Source organism: Fundulus heteroclitus, chromosome 3 (genome assembly GCF_011125445.2).
Source record: "Fundulus heteroclitus isolate FHET01 chromosome 3, MU-UCD_Fhet_4.1, whole genome shotgun sequence".
In the NCBI taxonomy this organism is placed as follows: Eukaryota; Metazoa; Chordata; class Actinopteri; order Cyprinodontiformes; family Fundulidae; genus Fundulus; species Fundulus heteroclitus.
In genome coordinates, this window is record NC_046363.1 from 24,836,600 (window position 1) to 24,860,904 (window position 24,305).

At 38.9% G+C, this 24,305-nt stretch overlaps 1 protein-coding gene across 1 annotated transcript; it reads left to right on the forward strand.

Annotated features, from left to right (window-relative positions):
• The first annotated feature begins 611 nt into the window (after window positions 1-611).
• On the forward strand, window positions 612-22,948 carry LOC105928499 (interleukin-6 receptor subunit alpha). Its single transcript, XM_012865788.3, has 11 exons — window positions 612-798; window positions 10,902-11,068; window positions 11,944-12,561; window positions 14,805-14,928; window positions 18,628-18,818; window positions 18,892-19,055; window positions 19,162-19,303; window positions 21,815-21,852; window positions 21,954-22,014; window positions 22,269-22,386; window positions 22,543-22,948. The coding sequence occupies exons 2-11, from the start codon at window positions 10,966-10,968 to the stop codon at window positions 22,805-22,807; spliced, it is 1,824 nt and encodes a 607-aa protein (XP_012721242.2). The 5' UTR covers window positions 612-798; window positions 10,902-10,965; the 3' UTR covers window positions 22,808-22,948.
• The last annotated feature ends 1,357 nt before the right edge of the window (window positions 22,949-24,305 follow it).

Sequence of the window (24,305 nt, forward strand, 5' to 3'; positions counted from 1 at the left end):
TTATCAGGGAGTATAATCAATTCTCAAAGATATGAATCCTGAAGGGATGATTTAAAATTTTAATTACCGTACTTCCTTCTTGCTTCATGAGTTGTAAATAATTGTAAAATAATTTCCAAGAGCCACACTCTTTGTCTGACTTTTGTGTCCAATTTGAAATATCAGTTAAAAAAAATAGCATCAGACACACTGGTGGCGCAGCGGGTAGCATGACCCATGTACTGAGGCCTTAGTCCTCGACGCGGTGCGACTCCGACCCGCGATCCTTTGCCGCATGTCTCTGCCCCTCTTCCACCCCCTTCCTGTCAGCCTACTGTGTTAAAAAGCAAGCCACTAGAGCTGTGAAAAATCTAAAAAAAGAAAACAAAAAAAAACAGCATGAATAAGCATCAGCAGTACATAAAATTAATGTTACAACTACAGGAATCTTGAGTCTGAGGACTACCAAATAGACGTCACAGTGGTAGACCTGAATTCAGCTCTCAATTATTTCTTTTTTTATTTTGACGCTGAAGAGGATTTCCTCTGTGTAACGGCACTGAACAAGGGGAAGAGCATTGGCATTTCACAATAACGGGTCTCATGGACAGCACACGGTTGACTCCTGCTTTGATAATCAGTTTCTTCTCAGGCTTCATGAAGTTAAACGGTACTTGGCGTTCTGCAGGTGTCAGTGATGGTTTGAGGACTTGTTAATGAGGGGATCACTTCCAGCAATGGGTGTTTTGCTCCTGTTGCTGTGCTTTTTGTGCGTCACACCAGTTTGCAGCATTTTTGACAATGTCTGTCCAAGAAAAGGTGAGTTCACAGTAACTAAATTACATGTATTTGAGAATTTTTTTTACAGCTTATTTTCTAAAGAATATACCCAGTTGTTGTGATTTCAAAATTAAAGTGCTATGGGACTGCCTGGTATAGCCTCTACTTTTATCAGCATTCACCTTTTTCCCCTGAAAGATGTTAAACTTCCAGTAATAATTAATTGAACAATGTTTTATTATTATTATTTTCTTGACTTACATGTACGTTGAGCTAGTCCATGAGCTGTCTTTAGTTTCGCTATTGGTCTTTTTTGTTCATGTTAACCGGATAAAAATTATTTTTAGATATTTTTATTTTTAACAAAAAAAAGAAAAACTTCGAGCCCTAAATTGATTTGGGTACAATGTAACAAAAAATGTTTTGTTACATAAAAGGTAATAACAAATAATTTGTATCCCGCACTATAGAGATCAAGCGCATGTATGAGCTCTAGAATAGAACGTTTTTCTGACAGTTCATCGATTGGCTGTACACATATAACAAAAAAATGACAAATCTCAGAAAAATCAAAGTATCTTTAAGGTTAGAGGAACTACTCATGTAAATAAGTGTGATGATATAGAGAAGATAAGTTCCGGATAAAGGAAGGGCAACTGTGTAAGCTAGAGGCAGATTATAAGAGGAAGTTTTAGAAGAATGTGAACAAAACTCTTGTTATTTCTTTAGTCTGGAGAAACCTCATTCCACCAACAACAGTATTAGTAAGTTACATTTTAATGGAGTTATCACTGAAGATCATCTCAAAATTTCAGAGTTTTGTTCAAAATTTTATACAGACTTGTATAGCTCTCAATTTAGCCCAACAGCGTCTGATAATTTTTTAAACTCCCTGTCAGTAAAGATGATAAGTGAAACGGATAGAGAGCACTGTGACATGCCTATATCACTCGAAGAAGTACAGCAAGCTGTAAACCAACTAAAAAATAACAAATCGCCGGGGTGTGATGGGCTATCCTTAGAATTTTATAAATCTTTTATTGTTGAACTATCCCCTTTGTTATTAAAAGTATTCATAGAATCCATTGAAAACGAATGCCTTCCCACCTCTCAGGGAATAACCTAAACCAAACAAGGACAAATCATTTCTAGTTAATTGGCGCCCAATTTGTTTACTCAACAATGACTTTAAAATCTTAGCTCTCTTATTGGCTAGAAGATTACGTTCTGTCTTGGACTCCATCATAGATGAAACATAATCAGGCTTCATGAACAAAAGGCAAATAACATTAGGCTCATATTAAATATTTTGGATTACCCAGACTTGGTAGAGGAGGGTGGGCTCATGCTGTTTGTAGATTTTTACAAAGCATTTGACACCGTTGAACATCCATTCATCCTGCAGTCCCTTAAAAATTTTGGATTTGGTGAGTTTTTTTCCTCAGCGATTATAAGTCTATATAACAATAGTAATAGCTCAATCAGACTATCAGGTGGTATGTCTTCCAGGTTCAACGTCTCTAGAGGCATCCGATAAGGGTGCCCGGCTTCGCCTTACCTCTTCCTGTTGGTAGCCCAGCTTTTGTCTAATCATATTAAATTAAGTGAGATAAACGGCATCAATATATTAGGTAGACAGCTTATTATATCTCAACTAGCGGACGATACCACTCTCTTTATTAAAGATGAAAATCAAGTCTCTATTGCAATAAATACCATGGAAAATTCTCTATGGCCTCCGGCTTAAGGCTGAATATTAATAAGTGTGAAATTATGTCCATAAAGGACTGTATGAAATCTTCCATTTGTAATATCCCAGTTAAACGTGAACTTGTTCACTTAGGTAATACAAGTACTAAGGACCAAAAAATAAAAGAACTTCATTGAATTTCGACCCAATTATTCAAAGAAATAGAAAAAAGCTGAGCCAGTGGCTGTTAAGGGATCTCTCCCTCAGAGGCAGAACCCTACTGTCTAAGGCAGAAGGATTATCACGGTTAACATATCCAGCTCTTTCTCTCCATGTGGATAAAAAACTGAGATTGACAAAATCCTTCTTACTTTCTTATGGAAAAATAGAACTCATCATGTGAAAAAAGTCTGTTCTAACAAATCCCTATGAAAAGGGTGGATTAAACTTTATCGATTTCTGTGCTCTTAATAATACTTTTAAAGTAAATTGGTTAAAACACTTCTTTAAAAACCCTAATTCTATTTGGAATGTCATACCATATCATTTGCTGTCAAAACTGGGTGGTTTGAGCTTTTTCTTAACCTGTAATTATAATATCGCTAAAGTCCCGATAAAAATGTCAGCCTTTCACCGCCAGGCCTTCCTTTCATGGTCTCTTATTTTCAAACACAACTTTTCACCCAACAAATATTTAATATGGAACAACAAAGAACACAAATCTTTATTTATTGATTACTGGTTTAATAATAACATTATTTTTGTTGACCAATTATTTAACAAGGAGGGTTTTCTTTTCTCTTATAAAGAGTTTCTAGAAGAATACAAAATTCCCGTGTCTCCTGCAGATTATGCCAAAGTCTTTGGAGCAATTTCTTCTGGCGTTTGCATGTTATATAGAGCTCAACCAAGATTGGACACACAACAAATAACCTTATCATTACTGACTGACACTCCAGTTGGTAAGATTTATTTTTCTTGTGACAATGGTAAGAACAATAAAAATAATTAGATCTCTGTTCAAAGCAGATTTTATTACAGTACCATATATGGTTCCATACTGGAGTATATTTGTGCAAAACATTGACTGGAGGAAGGTCTGGCTCTTACCCAACCGACCAACTTTGCTGACCAACAAAATTAGAGAAATATCATTTAAAAATACTTCATAAGTTTTACCCGTCTAATGATCATATTGTCAAAATTTTTAAAACAAGACATTGATGTGCACTTTCTGTTCTATGAGTGTTTGAAACAGTAACCCATTTGTTTTGGCATTGCCCTTTTGTCCAAAATCTCTGGTCTGACATTTGTAATTTTATTGCAGAAAAATTGAGAAAGATTTCAAGTTATTTTGGAATGATGTCCTTTTTGGCTTTTATGACCTCAGCAGAACTAAGACTAGGCCAAATGAAACCTTCATTATTAATCTGATTATTCTTTTGGCAAATTTTTACATTCATAAGTGTAAGTTTGCGCATTCCAAAACATCTTTTATTGCTTTTAACAAGGAGGTCAACCAATATGTGAACTTGATTAAGTATTCTCTTAATAAAAAGGCAACAAAAACTGTGAATGTGTGTAAACAATTTAATATCTTTTTGTAAATTTGTCATTGGCAGAATGTGATGTAAATCTTCATTTATGTTAAAACCCCGTAATGTTGGAAATTGCTCAATGTATTATTTTTACAATGGAGAGGAATGTTTCTATAAACTGTTGAAAAGAAAAAAAAAAGAAGAAAAAAAAAGATACGTGCTGCGTGCTTGTGTACGCAAGTACGGACTCGTAAACAATTTGAGATATCTGGAATGTAAGGTCGGTAAAACCGAATTTATGTTAAAACGGCTTGCCATAAAGGGCGTAATCATCTTGTGATGTGCGTCACTTCCTGTTTGCGGTAAGGCGTAATGTGTCACTTCCTGGTGTTGCGGTTTGGTGTTCCAGACTCTGTCATTTTTATCTTTACTGTCTTTGCTGGGATATCTACCTGTTTCTAGCACATAAGCACTTTTAAAACACTCTGTTGCTGCCCTTCACGTTTGAGAACTTCTCATGTTTCGCACGGTTTGCTTTTCTCGGGATGGTAAAGAGGTCGCTAGCCTAGCTTTAGCCTAGCTTCAGCCTCAAAATGGCTTTCTCCCCTATTCTTCCAACAGCTTCTATGTCTAAGCCTGCCATTCTCTCCTACTCTGTGTTAAATGTTTAGTTATTTCTTTTGTTTCCTTCAGTGATAATGGTACTTGTAATACATGTAGTGTTTTGTAGCTTTGGAGGCGAGAGTGTCAGAATTGGAGACCCGGCTCCGTGCTGTTGGAAAAAACAGCTGATAGCCGCCCTTAGCTAGCGCGTAGCCACATAGAGTAACTTTATGTATTGGTCCTCCAGCAGCAGCATCAGAGCAGCCAGGTAACAAGGCCGGCTGGGTGACGGTTTCTTGGAAGCATAGCTCTAAATTCCAGCCCCCAAATCACCACCAACTCGTCTGCGTTTATAACAGATTTTCCTTACTCAGCGAGAAACCAGCTGAGAAGCCGCCTCTGGTGATTGGCAGCTCCATAGTCAGAAACGTGGCACTAGAGACACCAGGGACCATAGTCAAATTCCTGCCAGTGGCCAGAATGGGCAACATTAAATCCTACCTGAAACTGCTGGCTAAGGATACGCGTAAATACTGTAAGAAACTGAATTGTTATTCACGCTGGTGGTAATGACACCAGGTTATGCCGATCGGTGTGTAAGTTTGCCAAAACAATGTCGGACTCGGTATTTTTTTCTGGTCCCCTGCCTTGTCTGCCCAATGATGACATGTTTAGCCGCATGTCATCATTCAACCGCTTGTTCAGACCTGGCGGCATGGGCGGGCATTGGGGGGGCCGTGCCCGCCCTGGACTGGAAGCTGTTTTTTTTTTTGTTGTTGTTTTTTTTACCTTGGAGTGGCCAAGGCAAATACACACAAGATCAACATAGCTACCTTAATATAAACTTAATTTCTTTTACAGAATATAGCTCAATTAAACATTTCTCTTTCACACAGCCATGAAATATTTTTTTAAGTTGATCAGTAGAACTCAACCCCTCTTGGATCGTTTACATTGACCAATGCAATTTCGTAGTGACAGTTGATTAATGATTATTCTTTTCATGTCGAAAGATTCGACTCCTTTCAAAAATAAAGTGATCGGTAAAATGAGTTCAAGGAGATGGCCTTTTATTAAATGGTTTTAATTTTCTACCAGACATTGACAACTATTTTGATATACTCTGTTAGTAATTCTTTCTAAAAGCCCAACAAATGTTGTGAAACGCTTCCCAAATTCTTACAACCTGCCCATAAGCTATTTTTGTTCCAGCTCAATGTGTTCAAAAGAAGCCTAATTGGGTGGAAACCACCCAATTTGGCAACACGGACTACACTATTGCTTTTGGGAGTTGGGATTTTATTGAGAATTTCTTTCTCAGCACTGTAGGAGTAGACACAAAGCCACTGTTCAGCCTGAAGCATATGCAATATTTTTTGAAAAAGTGTGCCCACCTAAAAAAACAGAATTGCCCCCCCCCCACCCCACCCCCCTCTAATTTGTTTCTGCAGCTGGGTCTGCGCTCGTTGTCTGGGTGGTGTCCTAAAAACAACGTGGCCTACATTGATAACTGGGGAAAACCTGGGGTCCGTTCTTCATACGTTGCTTAAAACATCCGAGATCAACTGACACATCCAAGATGATTTCATCCGGCTAATCATGATTCTGCTAATTGGGTTCTTCCAACACTGTTGTTTATTATTAGTATGGCTGGATTGAGTTATCTGAGATAACTGCGCGTTCATGCGTTTGTTTAAAAGGGGAAATGTATTGATAGTAGAAACAATGATCAGCAACGCTGCTATTGGCTGTTTTTCTCCACAGTTTTTCTCCCAAGCAGAACATGAGCTTTAATGGAAAGTTATGCCGAATTTGAGTCATTAATTAAAACGACAGGGAACACCTCAAAGTCTGCAAAAGCCAGGAGAGAGGGCTGGCAAAATGCAAATGACATGCATAAATACTGTCCATGGTAGATGTTTCTATCACTTTCTACAGTATGAATTTTTGCATTTTAATAATTTCATATTTACTTTGTTCTTTTATATCAGAGCCTCCACGGGACCTACTAGAACATGGGGACAAGTACAAGTGAAGTACAAGAATATTCTACAAAATGATAGCCTTTAATTATTATACTTAATTTTAAAAAGGCACTTGTTATATCAAGAGATCCAAATTTCGGTGTCATTCCTTAGACACTGGAAGTAAAGGACACGTGCAAACTGGGAATTTTAACAAAAAAAATCTTTATCCATAAAAAATGAAAATCTTCCTTTTCCAAGTCATCTGCAGTTTACACGGTAAAACTGTATTGCTCCTTGTCTAAATAATCCATCCATAGTTTTTTCTAATACAATATACGGCTCGACAGGAAGCAAGCCTTTCAAAGTAAAACTCAACTTCACAATAAAATGGCCTGAACAAATCTTCTTACTGAATATGATAAAAATAAAAAGTAAACCATCATACAAATAACTTAAATATTTTCTATTTATGGCTCTAACACCACTTTTTCCTCTTTAAAAGCCACTGTTAAATGATGTGTTTGTCTGTTCATAACAGCCACCAAAAAAAAATCCCTCTACAATTACACTGTCGCGCTGCGCTAAAGGATCCTGTCTATTGTGCAATACGCGATTAATTCGAAAAACTTGCACCTTCCGCAACAGGTTGCTGTCGTAAAAATGGACATGGCTATGACAGACTTCCCTATCTCCTCCGCTTATACAGCTGCGATCTAATCCTGTTTACATGAAATAAGCCTGCTCTCGAGATCATGCCAAATCGTCAACAATCAAATCCAGCTAACTGAGTTAGCGACGTACGAAGAACGGGCCCCTTGTCTGTTCTGGAGAGGCGGCATCCATCCCACTTTGGATGGTGCAGCTCTTCTTTCTAGGAATCTGGCAGGATTTTTTAGTTCTCCAAAATGCTGACAACCCAGGGTCCACACCAGGAAGCACAGCCGTAGTTTAACACACCTCTCTGCAGCTTCTGTATTGTTACCCACCCATTAACCTATTGAGACTGTGTCTTTCCCATGGCCAAAACTGAACACATCAAAAACAAATCTAAAAGGAGCAAATCATAAAAATCAATATGACTCAACTTGAACCAAAAAAATAAAACAATTAAATGTGGTCTATTACATATAAGGTCTCTCCCTCCAAGGGCTTTGTTAGTTAATGATTTGATTTCTGATTATCAGATTGATTTATTTTGTCTCACATAAACCTGGCTACAAGAGGACTACGTAGCCAGGTAGTAATTGAGTCAAATTTAAGTAATTGGAGGGAGTCCAATTATTTAAATTTCCAGATTCCCAGATCTATGGAAGAAGGAGTAGCAACCATCTTTCGGTCCTGATTTATTAATTAGTCCCAGACCAATCAATAACTACAATTCTTTTGAACATTTAACCCTCAGTTTCCCTCATCCAAACTGCAAAGCAATAAAACCTCTTCTGTTTGTTGTTTTGTATCGTCCACCGGGCCCTTACTCTCAGTTTTTGGAACAGTTGTCAGACTTCTTATCTGGTTTGGTGTTAAACACTGGCAAGGTTATTATAGTGGGTGATTTTAACATCCATATTGACACTGAATGTGATAACCTTAGTGTAGCCTTTAAAACTATCATAGATTCAATTGGTTTTAATCAAAATGTGCATAAACCGGGCACTCTTGGCTCCATACTTTAGACCTTGTGCTGACATATGGCATTGATTGTGAAGAATTAACAGTATTTCCTCACAACCCTGTCCTATCTGATCATTTTTTAATAACATTTGAGTTTAATCTGAGTTCTCCACCCCCAAAAAAGAGGATTTCATCATAGTAGATCTTTATCAGATAATACTGTATCAAACATTAAAGAGTCTGTCCCCCTTTTAATATCACCAGTATTGCAGAAATACCCTCCAGATAGCAGCAATGCTGTTTCTTCCCATTCACAAATAGATGCGTTTGTTAACGGTATGACTTCATCATTGCGTTCTGCATTAGACAATGTAGCTCCCTTGAACAAGAAGGTGATTATTCACAGGAAGCTGGCTCCCTGGTTTAATTCAGAGCTGCGTTCTTTGGAGCACATTTTTAGGAAATTGGAGAGAAATGGTGCTCTACACACCATGAAGAATCCTACCTAATCTGGAAAAACAGTCTACCGTTGTATAAAAAGACCCTTCGCAGTGTTAGAGCAGCATATTTTTCATCATTAATTGAGAACAAAAATAATCATAGATTTCTCTTCAGTACAGTTGCCAAACTTATAGAGTCACAGCTCCGTTGATTCATCCATTCCCTTAGCTCTCAGCAGTAATTATTTTATGGGATCTTCATAAATAAAATTGATTCCATTAAAATAAAAATAATTGGCACCCTCCCAAACATGATTATACAGTAAGTGAGGCAGTGTTGGAGGAATCGCTAGAACCTGCGCGGTGTTTGAACTGTTTAGAAGCAGTAGAGCTTTCTGAGCTATCTAAAATTTGAGCTTCATCTAAACCTTTTACTTGTACATTAGACCCAATCCTAACCAAGTTGTTTAAGGAGATATTCCCATTGATCAGTGACCCTATTTTGGACACGATTAATCTATCCTTGGTAAATGGATATGTACCACAGGCTTTTGAAGTAACTGTTATTAAACCTTTACTTAAGAAACCTTCTCTTGATCAAGATGACTTAATAAATTATATATCTAATTTGTTAAGATTCTTGAGAAAGTAGTTGCTAATTAACTATGTGACCATTTACAAAGTAATGACCTATTTGAAGAGTTTCAGTCAGGCTTTAGAGCTCATCATAGCCCTGAAACGGCTCTGGTGAAGGTCACTAATGAAATTCTCATGGCCTCAGATAACGGACTTGTGTCTATACTTGTCCTGTTAGATCTCAGTGCTGCATTTGACACAGTTGATCACAATATTCTCCAACAAAGATTTAAGCATACTGTAGGGATTAAGGGGAAAGCATTAGGATGGATTAAATCTTATCTGTCTGACATATACCAGTTTGTTCATGTTAATAATAAATCTTCAAACTCAAGGGTCACTTGTGGAGTACAACATGGTTTAGTCCTTGGGCTAATTCTCTTTACAATATGCATGCTTCCGATTGCCACTGTTATGCCGATGACACTCAACTATATTTATCCATAAATCCTGATGAATCCAATCAATCACTTTGACTACAGGCATGTAGAATTTCCTTTAAATTTCCTGCATTTAAATTCTGACAAGATAGAAGTTGTAATCTTTGGACTAGAGTCCTCAAAAAATAAACTTCTTAATCAATCACTTAATCTAAATGGCATTAACTTGGCCTCTGGTAATAAAGTAAAAAAAAAAAATTTTGACCAAGACATGCCATTTAAATCCCATATGAAACAAGTTTCCAGAGTTTCCTTTTTTCACCTCTGGAATTTTGCCAAAATTAGAAATATTCTGGGATCATATTTCTCCTATTTTAGCTTCCCTTCCTTGGCTTCCTGTTAAATCAAGAATATAATTTAAAATTCTTCTAACGTATAAAGCCCTTAATAATCAAGCTCCGTCATATATCGGAGCTCTGATTACCCCGTATGTTCCTAACAGAGCACTTCGCTCTCAGACTGCAGGTCTGCTGGTGGTTCCTAGAGTCTCTAAAAGTAGAATGGGAGGCAAATCTTTTAGTTATCAGGCTCCTTTTCTGTAGAACCATAGAAGGTACACCTGGTCTGGCGTTCTGTTAGCTGTGACATTATCCAGGGAAGACAGATCGTCCGCTATTACCATCTAATGTAGAACAGATTACTGGATCAATGTGTGCTTCTGTGCTTTTTTTGTCTCTCTTGTTGTGTCTCTGCTCTTTCTTCTCTAACCCCCCAGTCGGTTGAGGCAGATGACCGTTCATACTGAGCCTGGTTCTGCTGGAGGTTTTCCTTCACGTTAATGGGTGGTTTTTCTTTCCACTGTCGCTTCATGCTTGCTCAGTATGAGGGATTGCTGCAAAGCCATGGACAAAGCAGACGACTCTCCCTGTGGCTCTACGGTTCTCCAGGAGTGAATGCTGCTTGTTGGGACTTTGAAGCAATCAACTGGTTCCCTTATATAGGAAATTTCAATCTGTATAATCTGATTGAATTTGACTTTGGAAAGTGCCTTGAGATGACATGTTTCATGAATTGGCGCTAGATAAATAAAATGTAATTGAACTGAATAGACCTGAATTCAGCTTCTCAAAGTTTTTTGTTGTTTTTGTTTTTACGCTGAGGAGGATTTCCTCTGTGTAACGGCACTGAACAAGGGGAAGAGCATTGGCATTTCACAATAACGGGTCTCATGGACAGCACACGGTTGAGACCTGCTTTAATAATCAGTTTCTTCTCAGGCTTCATGAAGTTAAACGGTACTTGGCGTTCTGCAGGTGTCAGTGATGGTTTGAGGACTTGTTAATGAGGGGACCACTTCCAGCAATGGATGTTTTGCTCCTGTTGCTGTGCTTTTTGTGCGTCACACCAGTTTGCAGCATTTTTGACAATGTCTGTCCAAGAAAAGGTGAGTTCACAGTAACTAAATTACATGTATTTGAGAATTTTTTTTTACAACTTATTTTCTAAAGAATATACCCAGTTGTGATTTCAAAATTAAAGTGCTATGGGACTGCCTGGTATAGCCCCTACTTTTATCAGCATTCACCTTTTTCTCCTGAAAGGTGTTAAACTTCCAGTAATAATTAATGAAACAATGTTTTATTATTATTATTTTCTTGACTTACCTGTACGTTGAACCAGTTGATGAGCTCCTTTTAGTTTCACTATTGGTCTTTTTTGTTCATGTTAACCGGATAAAAATGATTTTTTGATATCTTTCTTTTTATCAAAAAAGGAAACACTTCGAGCCCTAAATTAATTTGGGTACAATGTAACAAAAAATGTTTTGTTACATAAAAGGTAATAAATAATTTGTATCCCGCACTATAGAGATCAAATGCATTCATGAGCTCTAGAAAAGAACGTTTTTCTGACAGTTCATTTAATTTGACAGTTCCTTGATTGGCTGTACACATATAACAAAAAAATGACAAATCTCAGAAAAATCAAAGTATCATTAAGGTTAGAGGAACTACTCATGTAAATAAGTGTGATGATATAGAGAAGATAAAGTTCATAAAGGAAGGGCAACTGTGTAGGCTAGAGGCAGATTAAAAGAGGAAGTTTTAAAGCACTCTGTAACTTTTGTTATGCAACGCTTCGTCCTATCTGTGCTAAACTTACTGATCTGAGACCAGCACTCCGGCCTTAAGAACATTTAAAGATACAGTGCTCATGCACAATATTGCACTGGTTAAACTTGCATGAGGAAACATAGCCAGTATCCAGGCTGGTTTGTATCTTTGTAACAAACATCTTTGTTTGCTTGTTTGTGTGCAGACCCTCCCCCTGGTGTGCTGGTTGTATCTCCAGGAAGCAGACTGGAACTGACCTGCACTGGTCAAGTGAAGGTGAATGGAGTGAAAGTCGGCTTAACTGGAGATGTCCCAAGCAAAAACAAGAGAAGATCTTCATCAGATAGAACCCTGACCACACAGCAATTTACAAGAAACGGGACTTTTCCAAATAAAATTGATAAAACTTCTACAGTAAGTGGGAGATATCACTCTCCCACCACGGCTGGAGTCAGCACTGTACAAGGAGAAAGCCTTGGATATCTAGGCACAGAACCCAACACTTCTCCACAAGTGGTCACACCAACCCCTCCAAGCAAAACCACAATGAGGGGAGAGTCGGACAGGGAGGATAAAGAGGTGAAACTCAAAGGTGAATATAAAGATGAGGAAGGCAGCAGGGTAGCAAGAGGGCTTAAAATGAGGCCTTGTTGGAAGTGGAACAAACAGCTGGTGCAGACTGTGGACAGAGACTGGGGGGAAATTGCATTTCTGAGTGATGGGAGCAGTTTGTCTCTGAGTTCAGTAAGACGGAAGGATGCTGGGAAATACACATGTCATCACGGGGGAGAAGAAACATTCGGTGTTAAAGTGATTGTTGCAGGTGAGTCAGCACATTGCTTATTGATGATAAATGGCTTGTACTTGTATAGCACTTTAACCAGTCTCGTGACCTCCAAAGCACTTTTCACTACAGTTTAGTCAATCACCCATTCACACCCTATTGATTTGCAAATGTGAGTGAACTAACTGACTTCTAAGAATCAGCAGTAACTGATGGCAAAGTTTAACTATTTAAACATATCTAATTAATATAACTGATCATTCTCACGTATCTTTTGAAAAATCCATCTGAGGGTTAAATCCTTCCTTATCAGAGAGTGATCTAACTCAATATTTAAACAATAAGTGATCAGATTCTGTATAAATATTGAAAACATTTAATTTCAATAAAATAAATTGTACCTCATGATGTTTATTACCATTTTGAGGCCTGCTCTCTAATTATTAAGTGAATCAACCTAAGTCAACATAAAACTAACAAACATGAAAACTAAACTGCGTACTTAAAAATAAATGTCAAATTAGAACACTAATCATCAAGTTGATTAAATGTTTAACTTTAAGAAGGTTTCTTGTCATTCCCTGGAGTTTAAATAAATTATTTACAGCCAAATTCTTACACATATTGTAATCTTTAATGTTGGGCTTTCATTAGCTGTATGCAGGAAATCATAATTAACTGAAATAAAGGTTTAAAAATATCAGTGTGTGAGCAGTTAATCTACATAATGTGTTTCACCTGATGGATTGATATTTCATTTATTGAATATTTCATGTACATGGAAGCAGGTACAATCACTAAATTACATGAGAACATACAGCTTCTAAGATTAGATTATGTTCCATTTCTTCTATATAAACAAACACATTCTAAATTATAATGCCGTATTATTGTTGAAGACGGTGTCCGTTTTTTCAAAAATCGGTAATATTACTCTCCACCCTTGGTACCATGACATGGGGATACAACTAGCACTTAGATAAGACATTTTGTTTGTCATCTCAGCAGAGTGCATAAGAACCCAGAAAGCACTCAGTAGACAGAAGACTTTTCGTTCCTTGTTCTGAAGTCGGATTCTTTTGTGTCGTCATTAATATTAATTGTGACCGCCATCAGACTTCTGTCTGAACGGTTCACGACCACAAAGTGACCCGCTTGTGCAGATAAAAGAAGAAGATGCAAAAAAGCAGCACACCGTTTATGGATGGAATTGTGGATGTTATTGTTACTAGAACTGTTCAACAATGCTTTGTATAGAAAAAAAAATTAAGAGTAGATACCGGTGTCTCTTGTGTTTTTATGAAGTAGTTGAGTAATGGGAGACAACAGTGTTAAGACCACATCATAAGAAGAAGGAAGATAAGAAGAAAATAGCACAGTTATTAACAATGGTCTTTTGTGGAGCCGTGACTGCTACTGCCGTACAGAAGTCTGTTTGGATGTGTAGTGGGAGCAAGGACTGAAATTAATCCAATTTAGTACCACTTGTGGAAGTGGCACAAATCAGATTTTTTTTCTAGGTGAAAAGGTCAGAATTGGCCAGGTCACACTACCATTTAACAGACAGATATGGGTTGCATATGGGCAAAAAAGATCGCATTTTTGTCGCATGTCCCTGCTGTGTGAATGTAGAGTTTCTGCAGGTAAACTTTCAACTGGACTTCATATGTATTTTTCAAAGCTTTTGTATTAAAGGCGAAGAACATTAACAGTAAATATAGCTTCCTTGGATTATAGCGCACATATATCTAATTACACTGTTAAAAGCTAAAGTCTAAAATTGTTCTAAAGAATCCGAATTCACCTGTGTTCGCTCTAGAACTATCATGGTGTAAACAAACATGAGTGGGTTGGTGTGTACAAATGGGCTCACTCAGGGTAGCATTTATACAAGAACCGTAGCCGTACAGCTCAGAAATCCAATTAACAACACTCAAAGTCCATCTCCTCTTTTTGTTCCTCTTTACATACAAGCTAGCTTTAGCATTTGCGGTACAGCTTTAAACTGTAGTAAGATAGAAAAGCTGTGGTCTAAAACTTGTGAGCCGTCAGTTTCAATGTTTTGGCATTGTTTGTAGTTTGTTTATTGGCTTTTGTGGTTCTGTTGATACTGTGTTGTATTGTTTGAAGAGTTGATTCAGCACAACAGGAGTGACATGTACACATGCTTGTAGTAAATTTAAGATACTGCATCTTAAAATTCTAGTTCCTAAAAAGTCCATTGCCACCTCAAAACCTGACTCTGCTGCATGCCTGTTTGAAAGTTTTTTTCTATGTTCTAGATCCCCCAGAGACTCCAAGCATCCATTGCTACAAGAAGTCACCCAGTGGTAAAATCCGTTGTGAATGGAGGCCTCAGAACCCAGTAATCAAGCAACCTGAGTGCCATCTCTTTTTGAGCAAAGGGTAAGGATTCAAAATAGGTGTGACAGCAGCCAAGATTTAGGGAGGCCGCTCCAACAGTCTCAGCCGTTGTGTCCTTGGGCAAGACACTTCACCCTCATTGCCTGCTGGTGGGGGTCAGAGGGCCCCGATGGCTGTTTGCTATTTTTATTAAACCACTATCAGAAACAATTAGACAAACTAATGTTGTTACAGGTATAAATGCATGAAAATAGAGGATAAAATTAGTCTTTATGCTGATGATGCATTACTCTATCTCCAGCATTCAAACACCTCTCTCTCTCATGTAATTAGATTACTAGAATCTTTTCAGAAGTCTGAGATTACTCTATAAATTGGTCCATATCTACAGTTCTACCAATTAACTGCTTTTTACAGAACCTCCTAGATTTACGACTACAGTCAGGGAATATTAAATATTTGGGTATTACTGTGTCGTCTAAATTGGCAAATTTAACAAAACTTAACCACATCCCTCTTTCAAAGAAGACAAAAGAGGATCTTGACAGATGGAAATGGCAACCAATTTCAATTCAATTAAATTTTATTTATTTAGCGCCAATTCATGAAACATGTCATGTCAAGGCACTTTACAAAGTCAAATTCAATCATATTATACAGATTTGGTCAGATTATACAGTTTGTTAAAAAACTTCCTATATAAGGGAACCAGTTGATTGCTTCAAAGTCCCAACAAGCAGCATTCACTCCTGGGGAACCTTAGAGCCACAGTGAGAGTCATCTGCATTGTCCATGGCTTTGCAGCAATCCCTCATACTGAGCAAGCATGAAGCGACAGTGGAAAGAAAAACCACCCATTAACGTGAAGGAAAACCTCCAGCAGAACCAGGCTCAGTGTGAATGGTCATCTGCCTCGACCGACTGGGGTTACAGAAGACAGAGCAGAGACACAACAAGAGACAAAAAAGCACAGAAGCACACATTGATCTAGTAATCTGTTCTACATTAGATGGTAATAGCGGATGATCTGTCTTCTCTGGATAATGTCACAGCTAACAGAACGCCAGACCAGGTGTATCTTCTATGAATAAAACAGAGAGAGAGAGAACAAAAAGTTAAAACCTGAAATGACAACAGGCATTTCAATGCAATGCAAAACTGGAGAACAGTAGGATAACTCAGAGTGAGAAAAATAGGCCCTGATGTCCTCCAGTAGCCTAAGCCTATAGCAGCATAAATATAGAGGTAGCTCAGGGTAACACGAGCCACTCTAACTATAAGCTTTGTCAAAAAGGAAAGTTTTAAGATTAGTCTTAAAAGTAGACAGGGTGTCTGCCTCACGAACCAAAACTGGGAGTTGGTTCCACAGGAGAGGAGCCTGATAGCTAAAGGATCTGCCTCCCATTCTACTTTTAGAGACTCTAGGAACCACCAGCAGACCTGCAGTCTGAGAGCGAAGTGCTCTGTTAGGAATATACGGGGTAATCAGAGCTCTGATACATGATGGAGCTTGATTATTAAGGGCTTTATACATTAGAAGAAGAATTTTAAATTCTATGCTTGATTTAACAGGAAGCCAATGAAGGGAAGCTAAAATTGGAGAAATATGACCCCTCTTGTTGATTTTGATCAGAACTCTTGCTGAAGCATTTTTACTTATGGGTAGGGTTGCTTCAATTGAAATGATAGTTTTACCTAGAATTAATTATTTATTCTAAATGATCCCCAATAAACAAACATTCAACTGGTTTAAATCTCTGGACCCCTCCATCTTTAAATTTCTTTAGAAAGATACCCCCCACAGTACATCTCAAAATGGATAAAACATAATCCTTGCGATGAGCCCTGGCTAGACACAGAACAGAAGATATGTGATGATACCAAGATTTCTGATTTGCCATTTATTAGCTTAAATATAAAACAACATGCATGCAAATCTTAGAATATCAACAAATTAAATTTAAAATGAACAATAAATTTAAGCTCCAATAACTTTGGAGAAAAAAATCAGTTTGCAGGTCTTTTACTGCCTTATGTATAGCAAAAAAACTATCCTCATAAATTGGAAAAGCAAAAATAAAATTCTCAGTATCAATCAGTAAAGAGGTCTTTTGTTGGACCATATTAGTCTTGAGACGGCATCTGCCTTCACATCAGATTGATCTCTCTGGGCTCCTTTGATCGGCTGCATCACTTAGTGGGAGTGGGGGGCTGTGGGATGTGTGCTGTAGGGCGTGGTAGCTGATTCAGGTGGTGCCTGGGTCTTGGGGCTCTGGGGGTGCCCGGAGTGGGGTGTCTGGTGGCGCTGGGGTCTGTGGTCCCCGGCTGGGGGGTCTCAGGGCGGCCGCTATCGATGCTCTTGGGGGGGGTTCTGCGCCGGCGGACGTGGGTTGCTGGCATGGTGTGCTCAGTGGGTCTGCGGTGGGTTCGGGACTCTGGGTTTCTGAGGTGTGTCGTCCTTGGGCGGGTGTCCTTTTGGGGCCTTGGTTACTGTGGAGTATATCGCTGGGGGTTTGGGCCGGTGTATGCCCGAGTGTCTGGCCCTACCCAGGGCCTCTGGTGTGTTAGAGGTCGAGCTGGGAGGGGGGTATGGACATTAACATCTCGTGGCAGATGCTCTCCCTTCTGGGGGGTGCATTCCACTGGGCTGGGATGAACCCAGCCTGGATGTCTATTGTCGTTTGTGGTGTGGTAGTTGTTTGAATGTTGGGGTGGGTTTAAATTGTTCTTTCCTCGGTAGGTGGGGATGCTTGAATGGCTCCATGTCCGGCTCCTTGTCTTGGATCTGGTTCTTGGCGGCTCTCGTGCTGGTTTTGTCCAGGGAACATGGGTCTGCAAAGATCGGGCGGGCTGGCTAACCAGAGTTTTTTTCCCCCCGGGCTGTCTGGAGGGTGGATGCACGGGTCAGGTGGTGTTGGTCTCAGTTTGCCCTGCCCTGCCACCTATCTCTGGCCCTGTGGGATATGGTGGTGATTGTTTGTATCTGTAATATTAGTAAAAATAATTAACATCAAAATAAATGACAGAAACACACATTTCCAAATCTCAGTTTTCCACAACATAAAACCTTTGAAACTGATACAGACAGTAGGTAATGTATATATGTTAGGAAATGGTAAAGGGCTTCCACTGACAATATCTTACATTAACTGTAATCTCTTCTAATCCGAATGGCACAGCAAGCTCTGTAGATAGAAAATATTACAACAATAAACCAAAAGTCACATGAAAGGTGTGTCTCTGTGTCTTGTGTATCTTTGGTTAAAATGTGTTTGTTGATTATTTGTGAAGTCACAAGAGAGGAGGATAGAAATTGTAACAGTACTTCAAAATAATATTTAAGGTTAGGTAAAAAGTATGACCCCTGAAGTAATGTTTCTCCAAAGTTTCTTAAGTAAATGTATCTGAGTAATTGTAACTAGATACTAATCATTTGTGCATATAATGAAACTGATGTTTTCAGGCTTAACACATTAAAACCAGATAGTTCTGCTAAACAAACTCTGTAAATTAGCAAATTCTGGATGGAAATGTTGTAGCCCATGTTTTTTCCCCATGACACATTTAACAGTTAAAAAATTATACAGGGTTGAAGTTTGTTAGCTCATGCATAATTAACTGTGTTTTGGTCACTGGGATTAAAATTGTGAGCTTTCTTTGTGCAAAACCTATTTGTCTGTAACTTCATCCCTTGTATTTTTCCATATTTTCTAAGTCACTGCTTTCTTTTTTTGTTTCCAGTCCTTCTCATAGAAAGCCAGAGAATTTTGACCAAATCCAATGCTCGTACTCGTCTCGGCACGCTTGCTGTTGGTGTGCTGTGGAGCACGACGACGATGAGCTGAGGACTTTCCATGAGGCCTTCCTGTGTGTCAGAAGCTTCTTAGGCAACACCACCAGTCCCCTGATCCATTTCACACCTCTGGATATTTGTAAGTTATTACACGACTGTTTCACTCATAATAAGGTTTTTGTAATAACTTTAACCCCACTCTGCTACTCCAGTGAAGCCAGACCCCCCGTCCAACGTGTCAGCCCACCCAGTGGAGAGGCTAGAGAACACGATAATGGTGACCTGGAAATTACCAATATCGTGGAAGGAGCAAGATTACTTTTATGACATAACCTATGAGATCAGCTACAGACCTTTAACCTCCTCAAGTGAAAAGGTAAATTTAATTCGTGAACATCTCAGTCATGCATTAAATACTGAGGAATTTGGACTGTTTCTGCCAATTGATGACTTGTTTAATCATTTTGTACGTGTCCTTACAGGGAACTGTGGTCAGAAATCACCACTATATAATCAAAGATGCTCTGCCTGATGTTGATTACCTGATTCAACTCAGAACTAAAGAAGAATATGATGGTCAGTGGAGTGAGTGGACTTCACCTGTCTTCGCCAGGAGTTGGAAAGGTAGATAAAAACACACGTCTAAACAGTGCAGAATCAGACTGTTTCTTAAGGTTTGTGCATATCTTAATCCTTATTATACCGTATTTCTCGGACCATAAGGAGCACCAGATAATAAGGCGCACAGTGAATTAACGTGTGTTTGTGCGTCTTTTTCCATATATAAGGCACCCAGATTACAAGGCGCTCTAAATGTTCTTCCCAAGTGTGTAATATCACTCCGCCCTTTCACGTAAACAGCTCTCTCCTGAGAGAGAGTGCTATCCGTCTCTGTTGGGAGGACAGAGTAGTTGGACTACACTGCCCTGTTTCTTACATAAGGCCAAGATATGTTACACTTTTATATTGAATTAACTTACTAGATTTATTGTTGCTAGCATGTACTCCGGGCAAGGGCTGCCTAAAGGCTTCCACATACTCGGGCGTACTGTGCGCATACTGTGATTTTGGTGGACTCACTGACTCTCCGCGGATGTTTCCCCTTCACAGTTGACTGTACTATTGCCTACATTTCTTGTGTCAAATTCCTACAATTCCCACACTTTCTGCCAGTGGGACAAAGCGGCAGAATAGATGGTAAAATGTGTGATTAGCAAGCTGAGCACCTAGAGGCGTTTCTTCTCCAGCAGCCTCCCACCGCTACCCTGTCAGTGAGAACAGAAAGGGACTGTGATTTTACAGTCTTCTGGGAATTTGTTCCAGATTAGTGTAACATAAAACTAAATGCTGCTTCTCCATGTTTCGTTCTGGTTCTGGGTATGGAGAGTAAACTTGAGCCAGAAGACCTGAGTGGTCTGGAGGGTTGATACGCTGATAACAAGTCTGTGATGTATTTAGGTGCTAAGCCATTCAGTGATTTATAGACTAAGAAGTATAGTCTATTCTCTGAGATACAGGGAGCCAGTATAAGGACTTTAGAACCGTGGTGATGTGCTCTATTTTCTTAGTCTTGGTGAGGACGCGGGCAGCAGCGTTCTGGATCACCTGCAACTGTTTGATCAAATTTTTTGGCAGACCTGTAAAAACAGAGTTGCAGTAATCAATTCAACTATAGATATAGGCATGGGTTAGTTTTTCAAGATCCTGGTGAAACATTAGTCCTTTAATCCTGGAAATGTTCTTCGGGTGATAGAAGGCCGACTTTGTAATTGTGTTTTGATGCTTTTGGAGGTTCAGATCTGAGTCCATCCCTACACCCAGATTTCAGGCCTGATCAGTGGTTCCTAGCTGAAGTAGCTTAAGCGGTGTGCTAAATTTTGATCACTCTTCCATTGGTCCAAATATTATTACTTCCGTCTTGTTTTTATTCAACTTGAGAAAATGTTGGCACATCCAGGCATTGATCTTTTCTAAGCATTTACACTATAAACCCGCTTAAATGGGTTTATAGTCACCTGGTGACATGGTGATATAGAGCTGTGTGTCGTCTGCATAGTTATGGTAGCTGATGTTGTTTTTTATGATCTGAGCTAAAGGGAGCGTGTAGATATTGAATATGATGGGACCCAGGATGGACCCTTGGGGAACCCCGCATGTGATACTGACACGAAAAAGTCCCTGTACTTTAAGTGGGATTTAAACCACTCGAGTACTGTACCAGAAAGACCGACCCAGTTTTCCAGGCACTCTAACAGAACAATCGGGCTTTGACGCGTTGTTTCTGTGTTTACATCCGAACTGTCAGCCAGAACCGCGATTATAAGCCCCGATTCCAATTATACAACAGCAACCCATTTCGTTTATACTCCTAAAATGTTTTTCGCAGACTTACCCAAATCGTAACAGACGCTTGCGCTTTCTTTCGTGTTAAAATCATCACTTTGTGAATACGCATTTGAACTTGTCGTTGTGTACTCTCTGTAGCGTAGCCTGAGCTACATCAACAAACTACTTAATCGTACCACATGACCCAAATTGTGGATTTTCAGCCTAGCGGTCACCAAGGGACAATTTTTAGTCCTTAAACCTTTAACGGCGCAATCACAATTTTAATGCCACATTTTCTGAAAATATGGCTACTAATGCATGTATTTGCGAGTTGGTCGATCTCAGAATCCAGAAGTACTTTAACATATATACTGATTCCTTGCCATCATGAGCAAAATCTACAAAATGGGGATGACAGTGGCACAAGAGTTAGGGAGTTTGTCCAGTTCGGTCCCTCACTCTGACTGTCTTAGTCGTTTTCCATGGGCAAGACTCTTCACCTGCATTTCCTGCTGCCGGTGGTCAGAGGGCCCGGCACCAATGTATGGCAGCCTCGCTTCTATCAGGCTACCCCAGGGCAGCTGTGGCTACAAACATAGCTCACCACCGTCAGGGTGTGAATGTGTGGATGAATGACTGATTGTAGTCTAAAGCGCTATGGGGTTTTCAGACTCGATAAAGCGCTAAACAAGTACAAGCTATTTACCATGTCTGCTGACTTTTCACAAATGTAACTCTATGAGTAAAACGGTTTGTTATAGAAAATATGTTACTGATTACATGCTACCTGTTCATGTCTCTTTTCAGCTAATGTAGTAGAGGAGGTTGACCTGATTACCACAATGGTAGGAATTTTAACTTCTAATTAGAAAGCAAAACTTGCTCACCTTTAATTTACCATATACTTCTTTCCTTATTTTTAAATCTTTAATTTATCTGTTATCAGGATGGCTTGCCCACTACCGAAGACTTCGGCTCTGGTTTTCCCGATGATCACTACATTGATGGTTAGTGAGCTGTCAGTAAATTGTCTCTGAATGCAGCTTTGACAGAAAAGCAGAAGAAGTAGGAGGAAACACCCTGAAACTGCCCTTTATCCCATTGGGTTTTAACAGGAAACCATGACGTCATAATAACCGAGACTCATCAGCTGAACAAGCCACACGAGAGACGCTTCTCCTGAAATAAAACATTTTTATAACACCCAGTTGTATATGTAACCGTAACAATTTCGTGTGGTTTTCTTCTCTTTTTGCTGCAGGTACGACAACAGAGATGTGCACCAGCGCAGACGTTTTATGCAAACCAAAGTATCACATCCTATGGATCTCGGCTCTTTTTGCCGTCATGTCTGTCCTTTTGGCCGTCTACATCTTTAGGTTGGAGAATCTGAAATAGTTTTTTTTTTTTTTTTTTAAATAAAAATATGTTTTCACAATAGCCAGTAAATGTATATATTTGATCAATTTTAGGACTCATCAAATAGATTTAGCCAGCTTATTTATTTGAACCATTGTTTTGCTTTTTTATTCCAGACACAAAGAAAGGTTTATGTCCAAACTCCTCAGTCTCAGTGTCATCACCCACAGTGATGAGTCGTCTCCACCTCCCCCTTCTATCCCTTCAGCCCCTGAACAAGAAGCTCTGGTGTCTGGCTCTGGCCCTCAGCTCTATAAACAGAGTCCACCGAGTGACACACAAAAAGAGGAGGAACGTGAGGAAGAACAAACTGAGATGGACCAATTAGAAGGGATGAACTTCAACAACAAAAGTTACTTCTACCTGCAGATGGAGCCATGAACAAACAAGAGGCCATTTTGTAGTTTCAGAAACCAGGTGACATTATTGAAAAGGGACAGATCTGGAAGAGGGACATTCAGGAAAAACGTGTACAGGCTTTTTCTGTAAAAATCTGTCAAGAAACATCCTACCTTTTTTCAATTTTGCATCAGAAACATGTTTGTGGAGGAAAGTCTAAGGTCATGATGACTTCCGTTAGATAGGACCCGGTGAGAGGCAGACTCGGTGAGGAGAGGAGAAGCAGTGATGGATGATCTGGACACATTCAGTGGGTCAGGATCAGGGAGGACTGCCTTCAGTTGGAGGAGGGACAGAGACTGTGAGAGAGAGAGAGAGAGAGAGAAAGAGAGAGAGAGAGAGGTGGGAGGGTGAGGAGCAGAGGTGGGAGGAAGGGTTTCACATACTTCACAATCCCAGAGGGAAGTAATTTCCCTTTGGGATTATTAAAGTATGTGATTCTGATTCTGATCTCCATCTGAACTTCCTGCTGCCAAGGAGCTAAATTTAAGTTTCACGTCTCTCTCCCACTGTGCCTTACATTTGCAGCTTAGAAGACAAATGTATTATCTGGTTTAAACTAATTAGCTTTTTTATCATGCTTAATTTATACATAACTAATTTAGAAGCGAAACACTTATCATGGCATTATCTACCTGTCTGCTTAGTCCATAGCGCCCTCTGCCGTTTACTTTGTCTATAACAGCAGCCTGTTGTGGACATCTTTTTTTTTTTAATGTGTTTAACTATTTGTAGGACAAAACTAAAATCTTTTTTATTAAACATGTCACTCTGAAAACAAGCTAAAAAAAATGCTCCTTTGTAAAAGTGATTTTGTTAAACCTCCCTTACCTTTTTTGGTTCATTTTAAGATTTTCCTTTTTTACTGAAAAATTCTAGATCAGTAAATACAAGAAACACAAACATCACCCAAATACACATCCGAAAAAAACAAGCAAATAATATATAACATTTGGTGTATTATACCAAATATAATAAAAAACAATCTTAAATTATACAAACACAAAATTTTGCCTTTGCCAATTAAAAGAAGGTCCTTGATGTTCCAAAAGTCAACTGGCTCCATAGATTTTTCCTCCTGGTCCACCTTCCTTACCGTTTTCCTCACAATGCTTGGAGACAACACAGCTCGGGTCCTCTTTCAGCTTTGCTTATCACAGCTCCAGTTAATTTAAACCTTGTAACTATTTGCTCTGATTGTAGATATGGGCATGTTCAGTTTTTTTTTTTTTTAATCGACAGTCATTTTTTCACTTCTGTAAATTACTTTATTGCTTTATTTTTTATATCAAACCATATAAAAAGAAGAAAAATAAATAAATGCATGCTATATATATATATATATAATGTGTGTGTGGGCAATAAATACACATGCAGTACAAACCAGAAAAGTCACCGTGTTATAGTATATGTATGTTTATACATAAACAAGAGGTTTTACACTTTTAGCTTAAAAAGGTGTGGGAAGTCGAACATATTT

Bases quoted from the DNA above. Each gene is read 5' to 3' on its own strand.
- LOC105928499 (XM_012865788.3), top strand. From the start codon at position 10,966: ATGAGGGGACCACTTCCAGCAATGGATGTTTTGCTCCTGTTGCTGTGC. The intron at 14,929-18,627 runs GTAAGGATTCAA...TTTTGTTTCCAG, and splicing joins CATCTCTTTTTGAGCAAAGG to TCCTTCTCATAGAAAGCCAG. The intron at 19,056-19,161 runs GTAAATTTAATT...GTGTCCTTACAG, and splicing joins TAACCTCCTCAAGTGAAAAG to GGAACTGTGGTCAGAAATCA.